A 21,473-nucleotide genomic window follows, 5' to 3' on the forward strand; every position below is an offset into this window, starting at 1 on the left:
GGAAACATTCAGGCAGAGGTTTTTTTAAAAATTATATGAAATGTTACTTCCCAGCTTTCTTGTCACCTGGGCTGAGGCGACTTTTACAAGATAAGCCATCAATGGACTCTCCTTGCCACTTGATTGTTTATGGCTAATCTTCCTTTCGTTATTTTGTCATTATTTATATAGCCTCTCCACATTCTCTCAGGTAGTTGATATTACATTAGGTTTCTACTCCCCCCCCCCAACACTGAATTATGGAGTGAGAACATTGAGAATATTATCATTTGCCTTCATTTTTAGATAGGGTTAATTCTATGACCTCCATATATTATATCAGGCAAAGGTCCAAGATTTCCTTTATATTTGTATAATATGTTCAGGGAATTCTACTGATTTGCATAATGCATTGAGGTTCTGCTGAAGTTATGTAAAGCCCGAGAGAGGTGCTTTTAGTGGGACGATACATATCCACTCAGAAGTAAGAAACATTTAGTGAGTGATATGGGGTTGATCTTCCTAACTATTGCAAATCTTTTTTCAGCCTGGTTCCTGAGTTTTAATTAGGCATTACCCTGAATACCTTTGTGGCAATAAGGCCTGGAAACTGCTCTCAGAAAACAAAACCAACAAGAAAGTTGAAAACCTCAGGATAGCAATAGCACTTAGACTTATATACCGCTTCACAGTGATTTACAGCCCTTCTCTAAGCAGTTTACAGAGCCAGCATATTGCCCCCAACAATCTGGGTCCTCATTTTATCAACCTTGGAAGGCTGGAAGGCTGAATTGACCTTGAGCTGGTCAGGATTGAACTGCTGAACTGCAGGCTGCCAGCAGTCAGCAGAAGTAGCCTGCAGTACTGCACTCTAACCACTGTGCCACCATGGCTCAAAATGAATAATCTAATACCATTCTTCCAGATTTCTGGTATCAACAGATTAGCTTCAAATTGGATGTTACCTCTTTTGAATGGAATACTTAGCGATGCTCATATCTGATGAGTAGCAATATTTATCCAGATAGTTACCTGATTGGAACTGGGAAACTAAAGAGAGATTGGATAGATTAGGATGAGATTTCAAGAGAATACTAGGGAAATCAAAACAGGATCCAATCTGTGATGGTCACTGGGGCCAGAGATTTAGTCTTCCAAGATTTAGACTCATGCTGGAGCCCATCCTCAGGGAACTTCTCTCTATCAGAGTGTATACTTTGGGCTGTTCTGCGTGTGGTATTTTTATGGTGTCTGTTGTGTGTGGCTTTTTACAGTAGATGTTGATGGCTGGCTGTGAAGTCATTGGCTGTTGTTTTCTTGCGCTGCCAAGCCTTTTCCTCCTAAGTACTTGATATGCTGGTGGTAAATCAGCACTCTTGTTGACTGACAAAGGGCCCATTTCCCAGGCTTCAATCACTTCCCTGGCTGTTTTTGTGCCTGCTCATCCAACAATCTTAGTAGCTGCAAAATTGAATGTATGACTTTGTTTATTGCAATATGAGGCTACCAATGAGTTTGGGTCTCCTCGTCTGACTGCTCACTTGTATGCCAACCATCCCATAAATGGGGCATTATTTTACCAAGAGTATAATTTTACTGATAATTCCACATAGGCACAAAAGTAGCAAAGTCACTTCTAAAATTTTCATATGAAAACCAGGATACGTAAAAATCCCCTTTTTTCCCCTGGACCTCCCCATGGTTCATTGTCCACCAATCAGTTGTATTCATTTTGTTTTGAGAACATTCTGAGCAGCTCAGAGTTAACCCAGCATTTGACCTTGGGGTGCTGGGACTGTCTTGGGCTGGGTTGGCTCACTTGAATTCCTCAATTCCCCCCCACCACCAAACCTCCCTTGCATTCCAATACTTTCCTTCCCCACTCCCTGTTTCTGTTGTCTGGTTGCGAGCAGGGGTGTGTTCTTGCAATCTGGTGGTTAGTTTCCTCTCCATTTGTCTATATCAGAGGTCTGCAACCTTGACAACTTTAAGACTTGTGGACTTCAGCTGCAGCTATGCTAGCTGAGGAATTCTGGGAGCTGAAGTCCACAGGTCTTCAAGTTGTTGAGATTGCAGACCCCTGGTCTATGTCATCGTAGGGGCAATCCATACAGGGAATCTGGTCAAATCAAAAACATTTCAGAAGACAACTGAAACTTGCTCAGAAAATCAGGAGAACTTTCATCAAAGGAGATTTACTTTTTTCATATTCTTACATTAGCTTATTTGGCTGCTTCTAAATCAGATGCAAATTTCTAAATGCTCAAATAGCTCTTTTCTTCTTGGCCTGCAGAGATTTTCTCTTTAGAGAAGCAAATATATGAATTGGCCAAGGAGTTGCTGTTGCTGCCAAGGTGTTGGCATCTGTTATCTAGGGAGCATCACGACTCCAGCAAATGTAGGCAAATGCCTGTGGCTACCTCAGTAAACTTGGTAATGAACCAAGCTGGAAATGAATCTCTGTTATTTTTCCCCCCTGGATGGGCAAAAGCTAAATAGAAACTGAAGGAAACTGAAAAGGCAAAATGGCATTCCTTTTTAAAAGCCCCCAATTTGGTTTGCTTGACAAACCAGGCTTTATCTGGGTGGCGACATTACCCAGGGATAATGTAGCTCACCTTGTCTATGGCCTGTTTTGCTCAATAAGGGCAGGGATGGCCCCTTGGTAGTTCTACACTTGCCTCTCTGGAGTATCACTTGCTGGAGAACAGGATTAGATCTTCAGGCAAATAAGCTAGAATGCAGCAAGCATCAATTAAGAAAGGACAATAATTAAGAATATAATTGGGTAGAGATATCATCCATTTCTGGCACAACACAAGTTGTAGAATTATATTGCTGGAGAGGGGCTTTTTTTAGGCCATAGAAACCAGCGCTATTCTGCCCAGACAGACAAATTAAATTATCCCCAACAGATGGACACTCGGTCGCACATAGTTGGATATGGAATTATTAATCTATATGCCAAAATAGAGAACAGGGTTGTAAATAAGCAGCAATCAGCTGCAACACTGGAACATTGCAAAGGATCCAAGCAACTATGCTAACCTAAGGAATGGAATCAATTGCCAGTGGAACTCCGGATCGCCCCCGACCTTCGTTCGTTTCGCCAGGACCTAAAAACCTGGCTTTTTGAGTTAGCTGGCCTGGACTGAGGGGTTTTAAGGTTTTTAAATTCTAATTTTAAATTTTGGGGCTATTGATTTAATTTAATTTTAATTTTTATATTGTATTGTTTTAATTTTGCCCTGTAAACCACCCTGAGTCCTTCGGGAAAAGGACGGTATATAAATTGAATTAATTAATTAATTAATTAATTAATTAATTAATTAATTAATTAATTAATTAATTAATTAATTAATTAAATAAATAAATAAATATGCAATCCACAAGTGCTGTTTCCCTTCCAACTTTTTCATAAGATTAAATAATCCATTTGTGAATAAGCAAATTGGTTGCACATCCCTTTACTCAAGAGCCTGTATTTTTAGAGCTTACCTGTCACCTAGATCAGACAATATCAGAAGCAACCTTTGGCGACTAAAGATTCTCTTGCTGTGTCAACAGACGTTTGCAGACTGACAGCCATTGATCCCAGCATCTTCCCTCTGATTAGTCCTCAGCTGTTAATACACAAATACCGTTTCCTTCCAGCTTATTTCCCACAATTTCCTGTAGTAATGCAGTGCTGAAGGTTTTCTTGGACACTTCACCGATTATTCTCTTCATCTAGATGAAGGACGTGGTCTCAGGACAAGTATCAGTTCCAGTATATGACAGCCTACACACAGTCAGGGCACCCTCACGGGAACCCAAACAAAACACATTAGGCTAGTTTGTTAATAAGTAGAAGCAGAGACTAAAGCACAGTTTAGTTGGGTTCTCGAAGGAGTGATCCCTTAAGAGGAGGAAGTGTTCCTGTGTTGGCATCAGAGACATGTTTAGCCCCAATTCCTGCTTCCTGGGGATGTTGCAGTGCAAAGTTAGGTAATGTTTTAAAAGCCAGAGGCATATTTGGAAGTCGAGGTTCTGAGGTGGGCGTATACACAAAAGACTGCACTGGGTCGCCTTGCCTGTCCCAAAAACAGGTGCTCTAGTGGAGATGAGACAAAGCCAAGAACATCTTTACAGAAGGCCATCTCATCTGCTATCTCAAAGGAACCTTAAAGACGTCTAGAGCCATTCCCCTAAATAGATATGGTGGTAGTGTTGTGATTCAGGATCAGCCTGTGGGTTCGGCAGTTGGGTCGGACGACTCAGAGGAGGAGGGGGGTGTTGAAGAGCTTGCTGAGGGGGTTGAAGATCTTGCTGATGAGAGCCCTCAGCCAGGCCCCTCCCACCTGGTCACGACGGAGACCCAGCTGTGTGAGCCTGACAGCGTGGATGAAGATGACCCACAGTTGGCCCTGTTCAAGGACGCCCGACGCAGGAGGCAGTCAATCAGGAGTAAACAGAGGAAGGCAATGGGGCACCTCAGAAGGAGGCAGAGAGAAGCCACGCCCTGAACTGTATAAAAGGGGAATGCGTGGGAGGGCTGGTTTGCTGAAGGCAACCACTTGATTAGTTCCTGTTTCATAGCTCCTGTTTCATGGTTGGTGTCTTGTTTTGCTGTTTTATGTTAATAAATTTGGCAGGCTTAATTCCAGCCTCTTGCCGTTTGTAAAGGGGCTGTCCCTGCCTTTTCTGCAGGGCCAGTAGCAGGCTCGTACAGAACAGGTAGAGCCAGTTGTTGTGCTTTACAGCATGCCAGCAAGCAATGTATTTTTATTTAGAAGAATCTTTTTGGGGAAAAAACACAAGTCAGATGATGTTGGTGATCTGTTAGGCACCAAGGCAATGCGTCTGTATTCGCGTGCACGTGCGTTTATACTCACAATGATGTCCAGTATATTAGGTTGGGGAAAGGGTGGGCTGTAGTCAATAACCTTTTTCTAATTTCCAGTATGTGGTGGTGAAGACACACAAGGATTTGGTAATAGTACAAAGGATCCTTAGAAATTTATGATGGCATAAATCAAGCACGCCCTACCCTCTTCCCATAAAAACATCTTAACTTTTTGCACCCATTTGCTTATTCTACCACATTTCTGGGATACAACGATGCCCAAACACCAACACTCTGGGATTCTGGCCAGCAGATCACAGCCATTCTCCGGTGCTCTGAAGTTCTTGAGTGGTGAACGTCACAAACAGCTCTGAAAAGATGCAAAGCTCATCAAAACCTGTTTGCAGTTGTTGTGTTTGAACTTGTTAAAGCTTGCCAGATGTCTCCTAGAAAATACCGGTAACTAGGCATACATTGATCAACATATCTGGATACTTGGATGTTTTGAAAAAAATAATGCTCGCAAATGCTAGGCAGCCAGTGTCAGGACTACAGTATATGCTTGTGTTCTCCAGACCTTTTAACCTTATCATGGAATTATGCATTTGTGTGTATATGTTTCTATTGACTAGGGTGTTGAGAAAGGCAAAAGGGACCTCTGTGTATTAAAGTAGAGGTGAGGTTCATAGGTTGCAGTTGCTAGCATCAAATATGTGTATATGTTATACTCAGGGCTTTTTTTTGTCATAGAATGCCCAGAACGGAGTTCCGGCACCTTTTTTGGATGGAACCTTGTAAGGTAGGCAAGGCGGGTTGTATGACGTGTGAGTTCCGGCACCTTTTTCTTTTACAAAAAAAGCACTGGTTATACTGAATCTTCCTGATTAGTTCATGTTGGAACTTGTCAACAATATTCAATCATTTTCTGTTTGTTTGTGTACATTTTATTTTTTGTTAATTGATTCATTTAAAAACTCCTTTGATATAACAAATGCTTGCAAAATATTCCTGAGAAAACATCCGGGGCACTGCATCATGTTTGGGGGATCCCAGGGATGTATGTACACACACACACACACACACACACACACACACACACACTTTCCTCAAACTGATGATGTGCTCCTCATAGAAAAGCAGGGGGGGAAATGGGTATTCCAGGAGAGTTTGTGCATTCACAGGATGCAAAACTCTCCAGTTCCCCCAAAAACTTTCTCAAATGGGATTATTGTTTTCCAGATTTGCTATGGATCATTTGTTGCCTATTGTAATCAGTTGGAGGTTGTTTTTTTCTATGTTTCTTTGTTTAATGTTTCTCAATAAAAAAATAGGAAAATCCAGCCAATGAATCTGGCTGCAGAGAAAGCAACTGCCCTTGTGATTTCCCCTGTTTCAGCCCTGTAATGAAAGGAGCACAAGGATATTTTGGGTGAAATGAATTTGGAGTCGTACTTGTGTTTAGATTGGCAAGTAACCTGCTGGAATTCTTTTCTCTTGAATTTAAAATGGATTGGGCGTTTCCACAGAGGGGGCTCAAAGACTTCAATACACAAGTGTTGGTCATGTGAGAGTAGCTGCCATCTTGCCTTTTTTTTTATTTCTCTGCAGATGCTCCTGTCCACATCTCTCTCCACTGAAGGAGCAAGGCAACCTGTGAACTATATCTTAACCAGCTCTGCCAAATTTGCATCATCCAATTGTGATGGCAAACTGCTCTTTTTACACAACTTCCTAAAATGCTTTTCAGATAGCAACCGCTATGTACTATATCCCCTTTTTTCAACTTACTACACAATCTATGTACATCCATGCAACTCACCAACTTGCCTATAACTCCTAGCCTGCTAATTTCAATATCACACCCATCCTTTGCTAACTTTGGTTGCCTTCCCCCCCCACCCGCAATTTTGCTGTTCCTCTTCCAGCTGCTACATAAATTGGCCAAATTATCCATCAGCTGGTGAAAAAAGTGTGCATTAATTCTGTAGAATAATAATCTGTGATTGCTGCTTTTGATTAGCTAGCTCATGCATTTGGAGATGCAGCAAATAAGTGACATTAGAAACAGTGGGTAAATTCAAGTTCCTATATTGGAAATTCCTTAGAGAACCTAATAAAGCAGAACGGGACAGGCTTCATCTGACTGAATTTGTGGAAGCTGGCCCCGTGGAGCTTTCCGGGGCTGGTGTTGTGTCAACTCTTGCTGTGAGGTGCAGAGTCTTAAAAACATCCACCGTGTGACTGGCCTGGAAGCCTTGTCAAAGTTGAATTGCTTTTCAGTTGGTGCTGAAATATCCAGCATGCTATATGGCAAAAGAAGATGCATACAGAATTTTTAACAACACAACTTTGAGCTAGAGCATTTCTCCAAGTAAACGAAGTAACATGACATTTTACTTAAACAAACAGTAGTGAAATATTAAAGTCCAAGGATGGTTGCTATCCTCTCCAGATCAAAGAACCTCAAGGCATTGTTTACCTTAAGGAGTCTTTAATCAAAAGAGCATAGCTTCCGCACGCACGTACATGGTCAAGCCAATATCTGGATTCCCCTCCCCTAAGCATACAGTATCAAAGTACAGTTCCTCCCTCTAATTAACCGTCATAAATCACATTCTCCAATTAGTTTGAATTGTAAGCTTTCCCTCCTGTTAAACAACCCGCCAAATTCTTATCTTCTCTTATTTCAAAACAGCCTTGAAAAGACATTCTTCCTACTCCCACCAGCATCAACTAATTCTAACTCTAAAAGTACACAAGTTTTAAAAAAGTAAATCTGCCTCTCCACATGTTGTCAAAGCAAGAACATCTGATGTTAGCAGCATTGACATCAAACCTGTCCATCTCCTAAAGCCACTGAATTCAATTTTCCTTTTCATGGATTTGTTCCATGAGAGGGTTCACCAGGAGATATTTCTGAACAGGAAATATATGGGTTCTGACATCATCTATTGGAATTATGATATGTGGCTTGGAAAGAGTGGGAGAGTGGAATATTCCCACTTTTCTTGCAGTGGGCTGCTTTAAACTGCTTTAAACTTCCCATAAGTTTAATGATCTTTTTAAAAAAATTAAATAGACTTAAAAATAAATAAATTCTGGTTTTTCAAAATTGTCAAAAAAAACAACAACCCACCAACCCCAAAATTGGAAAAACTTTTCTTACAATTTTGTGTTTCATGAAGATTAACATATGTCAGATACCATCATGAACTTAATATTTATTATTCTAATTGCTATCATGAGTCAAGGAAGGTAACATATCTTAAAGATACCATCGTGAACTTAATATTTATTATTCTAATTGCTCTCATGAGTCAAGGAAGGTAATGAATAGAAAAGCTGGGATGATGCAGTACTGCAGTTTAAAATTGTAAAATTGTCCTCCAAATATCCCCAGCAATTAATTGAAATAGAGCTGCTTCAGCTCCTAATAATTTCAGAAGCATCTTTTGGCTGTAAGGTCATCAATCCATTTTGTGATGAAAATTAATCTGAAAAAAATCATAGCAAGCGATTGCTTGCTTCTAAAAATAAAATCTAACTTGTTTTCTGATAATTGAAAAATTCATACTCAGGACCAAGTATGGTGGACTGCACTTTTATTAGTGATCATGATTATATGATTTAGATTAGGAAATAAACCATAGTTTTAATCACTGAATTAAATATTCCTAACTAGTGATAAGAATTATGATTAGATTAGATTGATTTGATTTTAAATGAATTTATCCTGCTGGAAAGCATAGCCAAGGGTGAAGGATGGAATATCATTGCTTCTAGAATCTTTTATTTCAGAACCCTCTTTTCTAGAATCTTCTCCCAGGAAGGTGGGGCAAAGATGGGTTCTGGTTGCTTCAAGCCATATTTTTCTTCACAGGTTTGCCTTTCTCCTCCTGAATGGGAAGTAAACACAATCAGTATCTGGGCTGTTGTGAGAACAGAGATTACTGTTATGCTTTTCCTTACTTTTCTTGATATTTTGTTGAGATTGGCCCAATATTTTTGGCTCTTTGAGGCAAACCTCCAGTGATGCCTCCCCTCCAGCAAGATGGCACTGCACAATCTCTTCCGCCCCACTTGCTCTGTGAAGCTCCTTGAGATGGTTTGTTCCACCTACATGGGTGCTTACGTAGCAGGGTCGGCCATCTTGATGAAGTACACCGAGAAGGGAATTGCATATACAGTACTCTGAACTTCAGAAGCATTGTTTGGTGTTTGGAATGAGAATGATCCCTGAAGCCCCAGCAGGTGCTGAGCATACAAAACCACTGAACAGGCTCACCATTGTGGTCTCCTGAAAATGGACCAAGGAATGCTGGCAGCTGAAGGGACAGCTGCAATTTGCAAAGTCTTGGCGAAAGGCCCATCCCAGAGCAATGCCTTGATGTTAACGAGAAAAGAAAGGGAGAGAAGAAAATCTTTGTGGCTTGTTGGCTTGTGGTTTAAGAACTGTTGTCACAGATTGACATTGCGCGACACCCTTGCTAACCACAGGAAAAGGCCTTTGCCATTTGGGAGGAATTCAGAACTTCTTGCCCATTTCAAGTTGGCTGAACTCCTGTGTCCCTCAGCTCTGGAGGAATCAGAGAATTCAACTGCAAGCAGCAAACTAGAAAAGTAGAAAACTGCTTTTTTTGCCACTGTTCTGCAGAGCCAAGAAAGTCCTATTGCCAGCCCTCTTTATTTCTATATGGATGCATAGGCACCTACAGAATGGAAAAAATCATATCCCTGGGGGGCGGGGGGAAAGCTCTATCCCTTATTGTTAGCATGAAGGTCTGAGTCATTGCTGGAGGCCATCTTTTCCAGCAGTGATGCCTTTAAAATCTGCTGCAGGAGACTATAGTGGCGGAAGTTGTTCTCTGAAGAGCTGTGGACACTAAGCCTGTTTTTATCTTTATGTCAAAGTTAGGAAGCAAAGAGGCTGTCAGAGCTACAGGAATAGCACACAGTGACGTCTTGTGCACATAGCTTTTATTATCCCATTCAGTGAATTTATGACAGAAGAAAATAGTGCAGACAATCTTTTAATTTCCGACCCTCCAGTGTAACCTCAAACGTCATTTTTTTTAACTGTATGATTTAGTTAGAAGAGAAGGACAGAATAGAACAGAGGTCCCCGACCTTTTGGGCACCAGGGACCGGTTACGTGGACATAGATTTTTCCGCAGACTGGAGGGGGCAGGGTTTTGTGTGCTGCCTGCATCCCACGGATGGGGCTTTGCTTATTTGTGTGGCCCGGTTGCTGGCATGCCGCGGCCTGATACTGGTCCACGGACTGGGGGTTGGGGACCCCTGGAATAGAGGGTTTTGATGGGTCTATTCTTACAGCCAATCTTTGTACATAGCTGCTAAAAATAATGGGTCCTCCTCCTCCTCCTTTTTCACTCTTGATTTCATGCACAAATTGAAGTTACCAGTCAATGAGAATAATATTGTAATGTTGTGTCTTTAAGTTGATTCTGATGCTGATTAATAGCTCTTCCTCTCTTTTTTGGTGCAAAGTTTTTACAAATAAAAACATTATGCCAGAAATGTGACTCAGTGGAAAAATTTGGGGAGATGGATTTCTTTGCTGGATTGGAATGTATGAAATTTGGAAGTGACTGCCTGTTTTGGATATCCTCTTGTTCATTTGCAATCTACTCCCTTTTTGACAATAATAATAATAATAATAATAATAATAATAATAATAATAATAATAATAATAATAATAATAATAATAATAATAAAGTTGGAAGGGACCTTGGAGGTCATCTAGCCCAACCCCCTGCTCAGGAAGGAGACCCTATACCATTTCAGACAAATGGCTGGCCAGTCTCTTCTTAAAAACTTCCAGTGTCGGAGCATTCACCACTTCTGACACCTTTCAGTTCAGATTCTTTGAAGGCCATCCTCTAAACACCTCCAATTTTGCTTCTCTGTTTGCTTGTTTTCTTTCAGCCCGGGATGCCAAATTCTTCATTAAGAATTTGAGGTATTCTTATACTTTACCACGTGTCCTTCCAGATTTCCCCAGAACTCTTTTCCAAAAAGAGCAATAACAATTTTCAAATAAAACCAGCAGTAATGAAACTGGTGTACCTGCCAGCCAGTTTCTCTTGCCAAACTGTCAGTTCACATCCACAGAAGAAGCTCTGGATCATGTATAGATCACTGCCTGGTTTGTGTCTTGTGGGCAGAGGCCACCATCAATTCCAGACAGGTGTGTAAAGATGACCTGCCCTAAACAAGAACAACAAAAATATTCCAGCAACCATCAAGGTCAGTTTTTCTTCTGCAGAGATCTGCCTGGTTGCCCCAGGTTGCTAATGTGATGAAAGGTTGAGAGAACTAGGTATGTCTACTCCAGGGGTGTGGAACCTTGGCTCTTTTATGACTTGTGGACTTCAACTCCCAGAATTCCTCAGCCAGCATGGAATTCTGGGAGTTGAAGTCCACAAGTCATAAAAGAGCCAAGGTTCCCCATCCCTGGCATAGGGCCTCCTGCTTGAGCAGGAGGCTGGAATAAAAAAACCCTCCAAGGTCCCTTCCAACCCTATTATTCTATGTTCTGATGTAAACTGTAGCTGTTCCTAGATTGCAAATGCCTCACTGCAAATGCCTCATGAGATTCAAAGTGCTGGTGATGACCTATAAAGCCCTAAATGGCTTGGGTCTGGGATATTTGAGGGAACACCTGCTGCCGGCATCAAGCTCCCTTCGTCCTGTGCGCTCCCACAGGGAGGGCCTTCTCAGGGTGCCGCCGGTAAAAGAATGCCGGCGGATAACACCCAGGGGGAGGGCCTTCTCTGTGGGGGAACCTGTCCTTTGGAACCAGCTGCCCATGGAGCTTAGGACTGCCCCCGATCTTCGATCATTTCGCCGAGACCTGAAGACCTGGCTCTTCGAGCTTTCCGGCCCAGGCTGAGTTTTAATTGGGGGTTTTAACTGGGGTTTTATATTTTTTCAGGGACTTAGTTTAATCTTTTTTAATTGCTCTTAATTTTTGTATTGATGTTTTATATACCCTGTAAACCGCCCTGAGTCCTTTGGGAAAGGGCGGTATATAAATTCAATAAAATTCAAATTCAAATTCAAGTTCATTTCTATCTTGATGGCATTCACATGCTACAGCTTTAGGAAGAACACATAAAAAGTGACGCAAGCTTTTTGAAAACTTACCTGCAGCATCCCAAAGAGACACAAATGTGTATACACTTGTAGTTTTGTAGACCTGCATTTTGACAGAGCAAAAAGGGAAGGGAGGGCCATTTTTTCCTACAAAGGTTTTCATTAAGATGGAGTCACCTCCTCACTTAGCCAAGAATATATGGAGAAAGAATCCAAAGCCTTATGCACGAAGGCAATGCAGCAACTTTCTGTGTGAATTACTTTTAGCACTGAAAAATATTTTTGAGGCTGACTCAGTTTAGTCTGGGGCTGCAAAACCAGGTCACAGCATCCCCATTATCCATGATATTTTCTTCATCAACTTCATTATGGAAGAAACTTTGGTGGATTCTACAGTGAACCAATGTCCACAAAATTGTACACCATAATACATTTGTGCTAAGGTTCTTTTTTTTGCTTTCTCCCATTCATAAATGAGTTTTTTAAATTAACACGGAGGGGGAATTGTGTAAGGGTACGTGGGTTTTTGGAGTCAAGGAGGAGGAGCCACAGACTAGACAACAATCAGATGAGAAGCAGCAGAATCTCCAGAAGGAATGTGGGCATGGCAAACATCTCAGAAGGGACCCTCCTAGTTTGTTGGCCTATGAAGGTGAGGGGAGACAGATGTATTTTCAGACCTGTGAGATTCTGTTAGTGTAACCTTACAATAAAAATAGAGCTAGCGTATTTCTTGTCCGAATTACTTTTCACGGTTGATAAGGTGGAAATTTACCCTGAAGTGTCTACAGCCTAAATCTGTGTCAGTCTCGTCCTCTTTCTTCAGATTTGACCCAGTCATCCACCTTGTATTTCTTTCAACACAACACCGACAAAGTGAAAACATAAAGAGAATGGTGTTTATAAATGTTTATTTCTTTTTTTAAAAAATATTGTCATATTTCCTTTCTTGGACTGGTGTATGTGTGCACTTGTTTCCTTAGATTAAGTAAGTAGTTAAAGTAAGTAAGTAAAATATTAGGCAGACACCACAAAGGTGAAATAGAATTTTCCAGGGAGCCATAGAGAAGCAGCACAAGAATGTCACAGCTGGGTGATAAGGAAGAAAAGTTCTAGGAACAGAAAAATCAGAGGCGGGATCCTGCCAAAGTTTAGCTTTTTAAAACATCCTATCAAGGCTTTCCAATGGGTAGATTTAAAGGTTAAGTCTCCTAAAGGAAGCACATAGCCAGGGGTAGGCAACCTTGGCTCTTTTATGACTTGTGGACTTCAGCTCCCAGAATTCCTGAGCCAGCTGGCTCAGGAATTCTGGGAGTTGAAGTCCACAAGTCTTTAAAAGAGCCAAGGTTGCCTACCTCTGACATAGGCAATGAACTTTGTAGGATCATGCCCACAGCGTCCTAGCACCCATGATACACACACATACATTCTAACACTTGGTTTTGTATTCAACATCTAGAATTATTGAGATACAATTATAGCACTTAAATATACAAACTGAAATTGAAGCACGCAAACACAATCTTTAACTCTAAAATTCAGAAGTTATTATTGCACATCAGACTTGTAAAATAGGTTTCCAGGCTATATGCAAGTTTGTTTCTCCTCAGTTCTGATTTATTAAGCATATAATGTTCTTTCTTTTTTTAAAAAAAGCAAACACACTCAACACTTTTAGAATAGTTATCTATAGGTGGTTTTTAAAATGCACTCTGTCCATTAATACTGAATATAAAGGAGAAAGGATTAATGGCATAAACAGATTTATGCTGAGAACAGCCATCCTCAGTTTTAAGCTCCAGATGTTAGACTCCCTTTGCCCATAATCTCCCATCAGCAAAAAGTCTTGGTAATATTGATTTGGCATTATGGGAGTTACATGTGGAGGGTGCCAGTTTGGCAAGAATCTTGTTTGTTTATTTATTTTTGAATGAGCAAACTGGGAGTCCCACAAAAAAATAGGTAGACATCTTAACTTTCAACACAGCAGCAAAGAGATGTGCATGTGTTTCTCTAGGGCACAAATTTAATAAAGCACCATAACAATACCCTAACATGGGAAATTCACTCAGAGAAGCTGATGTATGGACCTCACAACCAATGGGACTGCAATTTGGACTGATGTCAAAGCCACATCTCAAAAGTCACCTTTGGAACCTGAAGACAGGTTGGTCAGATCACTACTGGATTGGACCTGGGACCACAGTCCCTTACTATTGTCTGTCTTCAGCTGCTAAGTTTCTTCAATTACCCTGACTTCCAGCTGGACTATTGGAGCTCTGCAGAGCAAAGGGGATGGCTCATTTTCTCATTGGAGGGAATTTTTGCTTCATCCCTCCTCCCACCTTCAGATACTCCAATCAATTTTACTTTGTACTGTTTATCCAGAGCCAGATTAACATTTCAGCCTTGACTCCCTCAGGGGATTGGTGGTTGAAGAACTTCACGACCCACCCATATTGGCCCAAGCCAAGCAAATAAATATGAAAGTGACAAGACTTTCCTCTTTTCTTCTGACTGGCATGAGGAAAATAGCATTTTTATGGCTGCTGTTGCTGTACAGCCAACAGTTTGAGGGAGTAGTGATTTTCATTTGTTGCCAGGGTGTTGAGTCTGTACAAGTGAAGATGATGGTGGGTTGTCTTTAAAACAACTTTAGTAGGATATGGGAATGAAAAGGGTGGTGTGTTACTACCATTTTTAATGTTGATTGCAGCATGCAGCCATAACCTAATCCCATAGCTGTTGAATCAAATCAATGCTGAACTGAGACACATAAAATAATTCTCAGCTGGCAGCAAAACCACTATCAAATTTTTAACAAGAAAACTGCAATCACCAGCAGTCAAACTCAACTACTTTTTTTACTTCAACCATTCCTGAAAGAAAGGACACACGGGATGATGATCTGCTAATATCCCACAGCAAAGAGCAGCTGTAATTTCATTTCTGCATTTCATGCTTGCAATGTCTTTTCTCCCTTGACTGTGAAACTGTTCAGGTACATCATTCCCTTCTTCAAATTATCTACAAGAGATGCAAATCAAACGAAAATAGTCCTTGCACTCATGGAAGGAAGAAAGCAATCTCTGTTCAGTAATTTAATGGAACTTAATTTAATGTATTCTGACCTAATGTTCCAGTGGAATCAACTTTTCACCCAGTTAAGTGCTAGCTGAGCTGTTTCTTGATATGTGTCATACTTCAAAGAAAAAAAAAGTTGGGGAAAATAACCAGAGAACTTTAATTCTCATAGTTCAGAAAGTAGAAAATGAAACATTAAGATCAAAACTATAGTGACTTTTCATTCATGTTACAAAGAGTAGATTAGTTTTGCTACTGAATATATGCTCAACAGGAAGCCGCAAGCAATCATAGTTCCCTGATAAAGCTACCTCTATGATAAACATGGTTTGAGAACATGTTATAGACACAGACTACATTCACACCTACAGGTATTCTTCTAAAATTGTAAAACATTCTAAGGGAAAATCTCATAAAGCATTAATTCAGCACGCCATGCAGTCAATTACACTAAGTTCACAACTGGGGTCAGTAGATTAAAGTTTTGCTATTCTTTATTTGCATTACAATCATTTAGATGCATACAAACTCTGATAATCCATTGCCTAGCATTTAGAAGGAACTGTCGATTATTCTAATTTCAAAAAAGGAATGGAAATATAAAGTGGTTTCCCAAAAGATCAATAACTCCATATCTGGTTGAAACTAACCATACAATAAGAACCCTAACCTTGACCATTCTCTTCTTTCTAGTTCCTTCAGCACAAAGATGTTAAAGACAATGGAATTGCTACCTGCCCTAGAGAGATGTGATGCTCAGAGGACAGAGATGATATCCTATTTTGTTTCCCTCAGCAAAGGGAAACTTTATTTTTGAAAATGAGCTGATATATGGTGTTCAATTGCCAAGCTGCCTAGATACAGTAGCTTATCCTTATGGAAAACAACACAATAGTGATGAATAAATGAGGGTATCATGGACCACAGAGCCACAGAAAAGGGGTTAAGAGTGAGTGAACTAAATACTGCTTCCTTATTTACAAGTTAGAACAAGTATTCTATTGTTTCAGAAGGTGGGATAAGTTAATGAACCTTAATTAACACATTTCCCTTCACAGAGGCTCTTTGTATGGTGGTTCATTTGTAGAAGCAGAAATTCTACGACTCAAAAGTCTGCCTTCAAAATCAGAGGCCTTATTTGGAGAAAAAACATCCTACCATAGAGTCCCTATATGGGGAACAGATGGGGCTGGCTGATTTGGGTGATGGGGTTGATTTGTTTCTTTTTAAATCCATGCCTACCCAGAGGAAACAGGTTGTCTGGAAATGTGTGCGCGCATGTGTCAAAAAAAATCAAGACAGAGTTTGCAACCATGTGACTGAAGCCCATCTTTTGTACACTCAATGAATGTAGAAAATGGGTGGGGCTATGATCACAAAATTTTAGACTCCATCTATCTTCTTTGAACCTTCTGGAAGATGTCTCAGAGGTGAAGCCTAGGCAAAAATGTCTGGGTGGGTCTTAATGAAGGACCAAGACTTAATGAGAAAAATGCTTAATTTTGTCCAAATGTTACCTCTGCTAGATTTCTCTGACTTGTGTTAGGAAATCAGATGGCAACTCTGGACAGTTCTGCATTCACATCCACTTGTCAAGGTGAACCAACATGGCTCATTTGAGCTTCTTTTATGGAGGCCTTTAGGGATATTATTGTTTTTGCTTCAGTAACACAGCGATGAGTTGGCTGAAAATGCAAGGCAAATAATGGACTTCTTTTAAGGTAAAATTAAGACTGGAGCTAAGCAACCTTTTTATGTTAAGAGACTTGAAAGCAATTTCAGAGAAATCTCACTGGGGTTTCTTCTCAGAGAGATGAAAGCAGCATCCTACTGTCTATTTTTCACAAAGCTGTTTTCCCCCCTTTTCTTCCTTTGTTATTTTTGCTCTTCAAGGTGGATGAATAATTATGTTTTTGATAATGAAAACCTACAAAACCTGTGAGGAAAGGCTTTTAAAGGTTGGAGGGAAGAGTTACCAGCAGAGTTTAGTGCTTGCTTGTTGTATCATCTTCAATTATCTGAAGAGAAACTAACAAACAATTGTCTGTGGGTAGCCACAGAATTATCAAAAGCTGATAAACAAGTGTCAATGGCAAGACCACTGGTCAACACAGTTAACTAGTTTTAAATGGAGTTAACTGTGTTAAATGGAGTTAACTGTGTTAAATGGAGTTAACTGTGTTAAATGGAGTTAACTGTGTTAACTAGTTAACAGAGACAAGCTGCTGCTTTTGTCTTGCCTATCTCTACCAAGCACCATTTGGAGAGGCTACCCTCAACAGCGGAATGTATTTTAGTCTGAAAAAATGCATTTACAACTCCTTGAATATGCATAACTCTGAAATGCAAATCCGGACTATCCACACTCGTATCACCTGCAGAGATGGAAGGAAAGGCCACGTCAAAAAATCAAGGAAGACAACTTCAACGCAACACTTGAATCCAGGCTAAGATCTTAGAGGGGAAAAAAAGAGCTGGAGGACACAAAAACTGCAACCTCTACAACAATGAAACACCACCCCCACCACCCCCAGAGCACTGTCTGAAGTAACCTCTCCTGCTAGCAATCAAATCAAGTCTTGTTCAGCTGTGATCTCTTCTTTCATGAGAAAAGATAAAGAAACACATGAAGACAGGACCATGAAGTGTGCAAGGGTGTAGGAATGTGACAGCTGGAGGAGGAGGAAGAGGAGGAGTAAATGTGAGTAAGATAGAGAATTCAACACAGCAAGGCTCATTTATTATCACAGCTGGACTACATAAGAAATCCCTCCTACTGGACTTACTGGGAAGTGAGGCTGCCTAAAATCCCATGTTTGCACACTGTCCCGAAGGGTTCAACCAGAAGCTCAGTATCTACATAAATTTTGGGGTACTTGATATAAGCCAAACTGCCTACCCTCTTCTCAGTGTGTATTCACACATACTCACACCCACTTCAGCACTCAACATTTCTTCATGCCACCCAAGGACATGCACAGCTACAACTTGGACAGGATTGTAATACAGGTGTTCAAATACTTGCAAGCATACATGCTCACAACAGGGTGAGTGTATCCAAATGAAGGGAAGTGGAGAAATGACCTTCCTAAAAAAAAAGAATTTAATTGGCCTTATCAGGAATAAAAAGCCTGACATTCACTAACCAAGAAAATGACAATATTTTTTTCCAGATGTTTCCCATTGGCTAATTTTTGAAAAACAATGTCTAATTTATTTGAAAGAAAGAAAGTGATTTTAGCAGGCTGAATAGAATTATCATTATCTTTTTCATCGTTAGCTAAAGCACATGCTTTAATGGATAATGTAATTTTGTGTTTATTCCTAATGCCTTTCTTCTCCCGTGTTGTGAAGATAAAGAATTGTATTGCAGAACATAGGAGGAGAACAGTGAGTTCTTGTTAGATACAGATTTCCCACACCCAGGACACAGAGCAATATAATAACAAACCTACTGAGATACCTATCTCACCATACCTTTTATCATGGGAAACATTTCTTGCAGTTGCTGTAACTAGCCTGCTGATTTCTTTTTTCCACAACTAGTTACTTTATTTTTTTCTCAGCAATCTCTGTCCCAGAACTCCTTGCCTTTCCATCAGTATGTCTAGATGACTGGAAAGCCTACAGCACTAGCTAGCACATCAACTACATTAGAAGCCAATGCAGACATGTTTGAAAGCTTTCCTAACCAAGAAGCCTAAGTCCAGTAAAGGTGATCATACATTAACTCAGTGCATGGTTGTTCAATCTTTCAGGGGAACTTTTCCAAGATTTTGGAAACCAATCTAGAAATGACTTGTGTGGAACTATGTTTGTAATTAGTGATACATTAGCTGTCCCTCTTCATTATGGTCCTAGATCTAAATGTCTAGTCACAGGAAAGTGGATTGTTCCTGATTTCTGACCTGTTAGGCAAATTCTGGTGATCTACTGCAATGAAAACTCACAAATGATTGGCAGACTGCTTGACAAGCATTTGGACAGGACATATACTGCAGAATATTGCTGGGCACCATAGCCAGAGCGATGAAGGAGGCAGGTGTTTCTCATATCTTTTGAGCCTGGTTAGGAACTGAAATGTGTCACTGATCATTTTTTTTTTAAAAATTAATATGAACAAAAGCTTCTCTGGAACCTACAGTGCAGAGTACTTCCCCCCCCTTCCCCTTTTGCTCGGCTATAGCTTTGATCTCTGTTAAGCTGGGAAGAAAGAGATCATCTCCACAGCCACATGAAGAGAATGGACCCACCCAGGCAAGTGTACATACATTCACACATACACGCACTCGCACATTCTGCCATAGTTAGTTACATTCAACTGTGTTTCCTGATCATCTTGTTCAGTTGTTCCTCTCCATTCAGTTTTGACGGCTACCTCCCAGCCTACAGCCTGCATCCTGGCCAAACAATGCCCTTGGTGACATCTACCAAATATAGCCTCCATCATCTGCTTCTCCTTCTTCTTCTTCAGCTTCCTCGCCGGCTTCCTCTGTCTCCTTCTCTTCCTCATCTTCCCATCCGACACCACTCCCAAAGTCCCCTGAGAATCCAACAATGTCATCTATAGAAACAAGAACAAGGGAAATGCAGTAGGAGGGGAACATTTCCTAATTCTTCAGTAGTGGGGAATATATGTAGCCTAGGGATGAATTGCTGGGTTTCTCGCAGAAACATCTGCAAGAAGAAACTCAACCTCAGGGAGTACCAACAACCCTTCACCTAATTCTAGGTTTGGCAAGAAAGAGATTCTACATTCTTCGGTATTAGTTTGAAAGATTGCAGCAGCTGCTTTAAAATGCAAATGCTTTCAAAAATTGAACCACAGAGAGCTCTTCTATTATTTCAAAATCAATCGGATATTAATGTGGGATAATGGCATTGATGTTGCCCTTGTCCCAAGCCAGGTGTGCAGAAAAATTCAGATAAAATCAACCTTTAATTCAGTCACAGGTAGGATTCTTTTAAGTATGGATCCCAAGATGCTGAAGAGTAGCACTATTTATACCTGTTATTTTCTCATCTTGCCTAATATCCCTATTCAAAACTTCCAGCACTGATATAAACAACAGGGGGGAGATAAGGGAGATCCTTGCCTTGCGCCCTTTTAAATTTCACATGGTTTAGTTAAGTCTCCATTAATAATAATCATTGCTTGCAGTGAAGTGTAAATCGCTTTAACCTATACTTAGATGAATTGGAGAAGATACTCGAAGTCTCCATAGTACCTTCTCCAATTACTGATTAACAGTAAGCAAGAGGCAAAATGCAAAGTATCACAAATATCTTAATTTACCAGATCCTCCTATTTACATTTAAAAGGGAATATTCGTAAGTCTTTATTGATTAGCCCTTGGGCCATATCAAAGTGCAAATTTCCGGCAACAAATTATTACTAAAATTTGATAAAAGCAATTTAAAAGGGAATAGAGAATCAGAGGTACTCCCGAGTCTGGAAATGCTACATGCTTCCCCTAAAGGGGACGGAAATCTACTCCTGCCATAGAGTCATGCATTTCTTCATACAGAAGAAAACAATGAACAATCACTAAACTGCTCCTTTTTTCCTCCAACAAGGGGTAAAATACTGTCTATGTATCTACCTTAGTCTACATAGGACTAAGTGGGGAGCCCATGTTCATCCTGCACCCAATGATCTCCTTTTCCCACTGTGGGATGCCTATTGAAGCACAGCTCTCTCATAAATCCTCAAGCGGGATGCCCACAAACTTGGATGGGCTCATTATGGACATCCTTCAGGTAAGATGTGGGACGCAGCAGTTCTGGGATGCTTGCAAAGTGACTGCTACCTGGAGAGCGGTTGGGACTGCTAAAGGAACTTGGACCAAATGGATCGCACAGATTAGAAATGCAGTCAAGACAGAATTAGTCTTCCTTGTGTGATGACATTTAGGTATCCAAAAAAGCATTTTTCAAGCACAAATTCGGCTGATTTGATAACGTACTGATGGTCCCTTAACTTATGACCACAGTGAGGCCCAAAATTTCTGTTGTTAAGTGAGACACTTGTTAAGTGAGTTTTCCCCTGTTTTACGACCTTTCTTGCCACTGTTGTTAAGTGAATCACTGCAGTTGTTAGGTTAGCAAGCTGGTTGTTAAGTGAACCTGGCTTCCCCATTGACTTTGCTGGTCAGAAAGTCGCAAAAGGGGATCATATGACTTCGGGATACAGCAACCGTCATAAATATGAGCCAGGTGCCAAGCATCTGAATTTTGAACACGTGACCATGGGGATGCTGCAAAGGTTGTAACTGTGGAAAAACGGTCACAACAGTCAGATTTTTCAGTGCCGTTGTAACTTTGAACGGTCACTAAATGAGCTGTCGTAACAAATGGTCACTAAATGAACTGTTGTAAGTCGAGGACTACCTGTAAATAAGTCAGTAAAGAAATGTTAAGAGAAATGAGACAAAGGTTTGCTTGACTGTGCCTTTTGTGGGATGACATC

At 40.6% G+C, this 21,473-nt stretch overlaps 1 protein-coding gene across 1 annotated transcript in view; it reads right to left on the minus strand.

The window, feature by feature from the left end:
* Nucleotides 1–12,814: 12,814 nt before the first annotated feature.
* SPOCK2 (SPARC (osteonectin), cwcv and kazal like domains proteoglycan 2) overlaps nt 12,815–21,473 on the minus strand; it is a 109,013-nt gene continuing 100,354 nt past the window's right edge. The window contains exon 10 of the mRNA XM_081329318.1: nt 12,815–19,568. Within this exon, the coding sequence (XP_081185444.1) occupies nt 19,432–19,568 (137 nt within the window). The 3' untranslated portion in view covers nt 12,815–19,431. The remainder of the gene's footprint in view (nt 19,569–21,473) is intronic.

This window comes from Vipera berus, assembly GCF_964194415.1.
Source record: "Vipera berus genome assembly, chromosome: 5".
NCBI classification, from domain to species: domain Eukaryota; kingdom Metazoa; phylum Chordata; class Lepidosauria; order Squamata; family Viperidae; genus Vipera; species Vipera berus.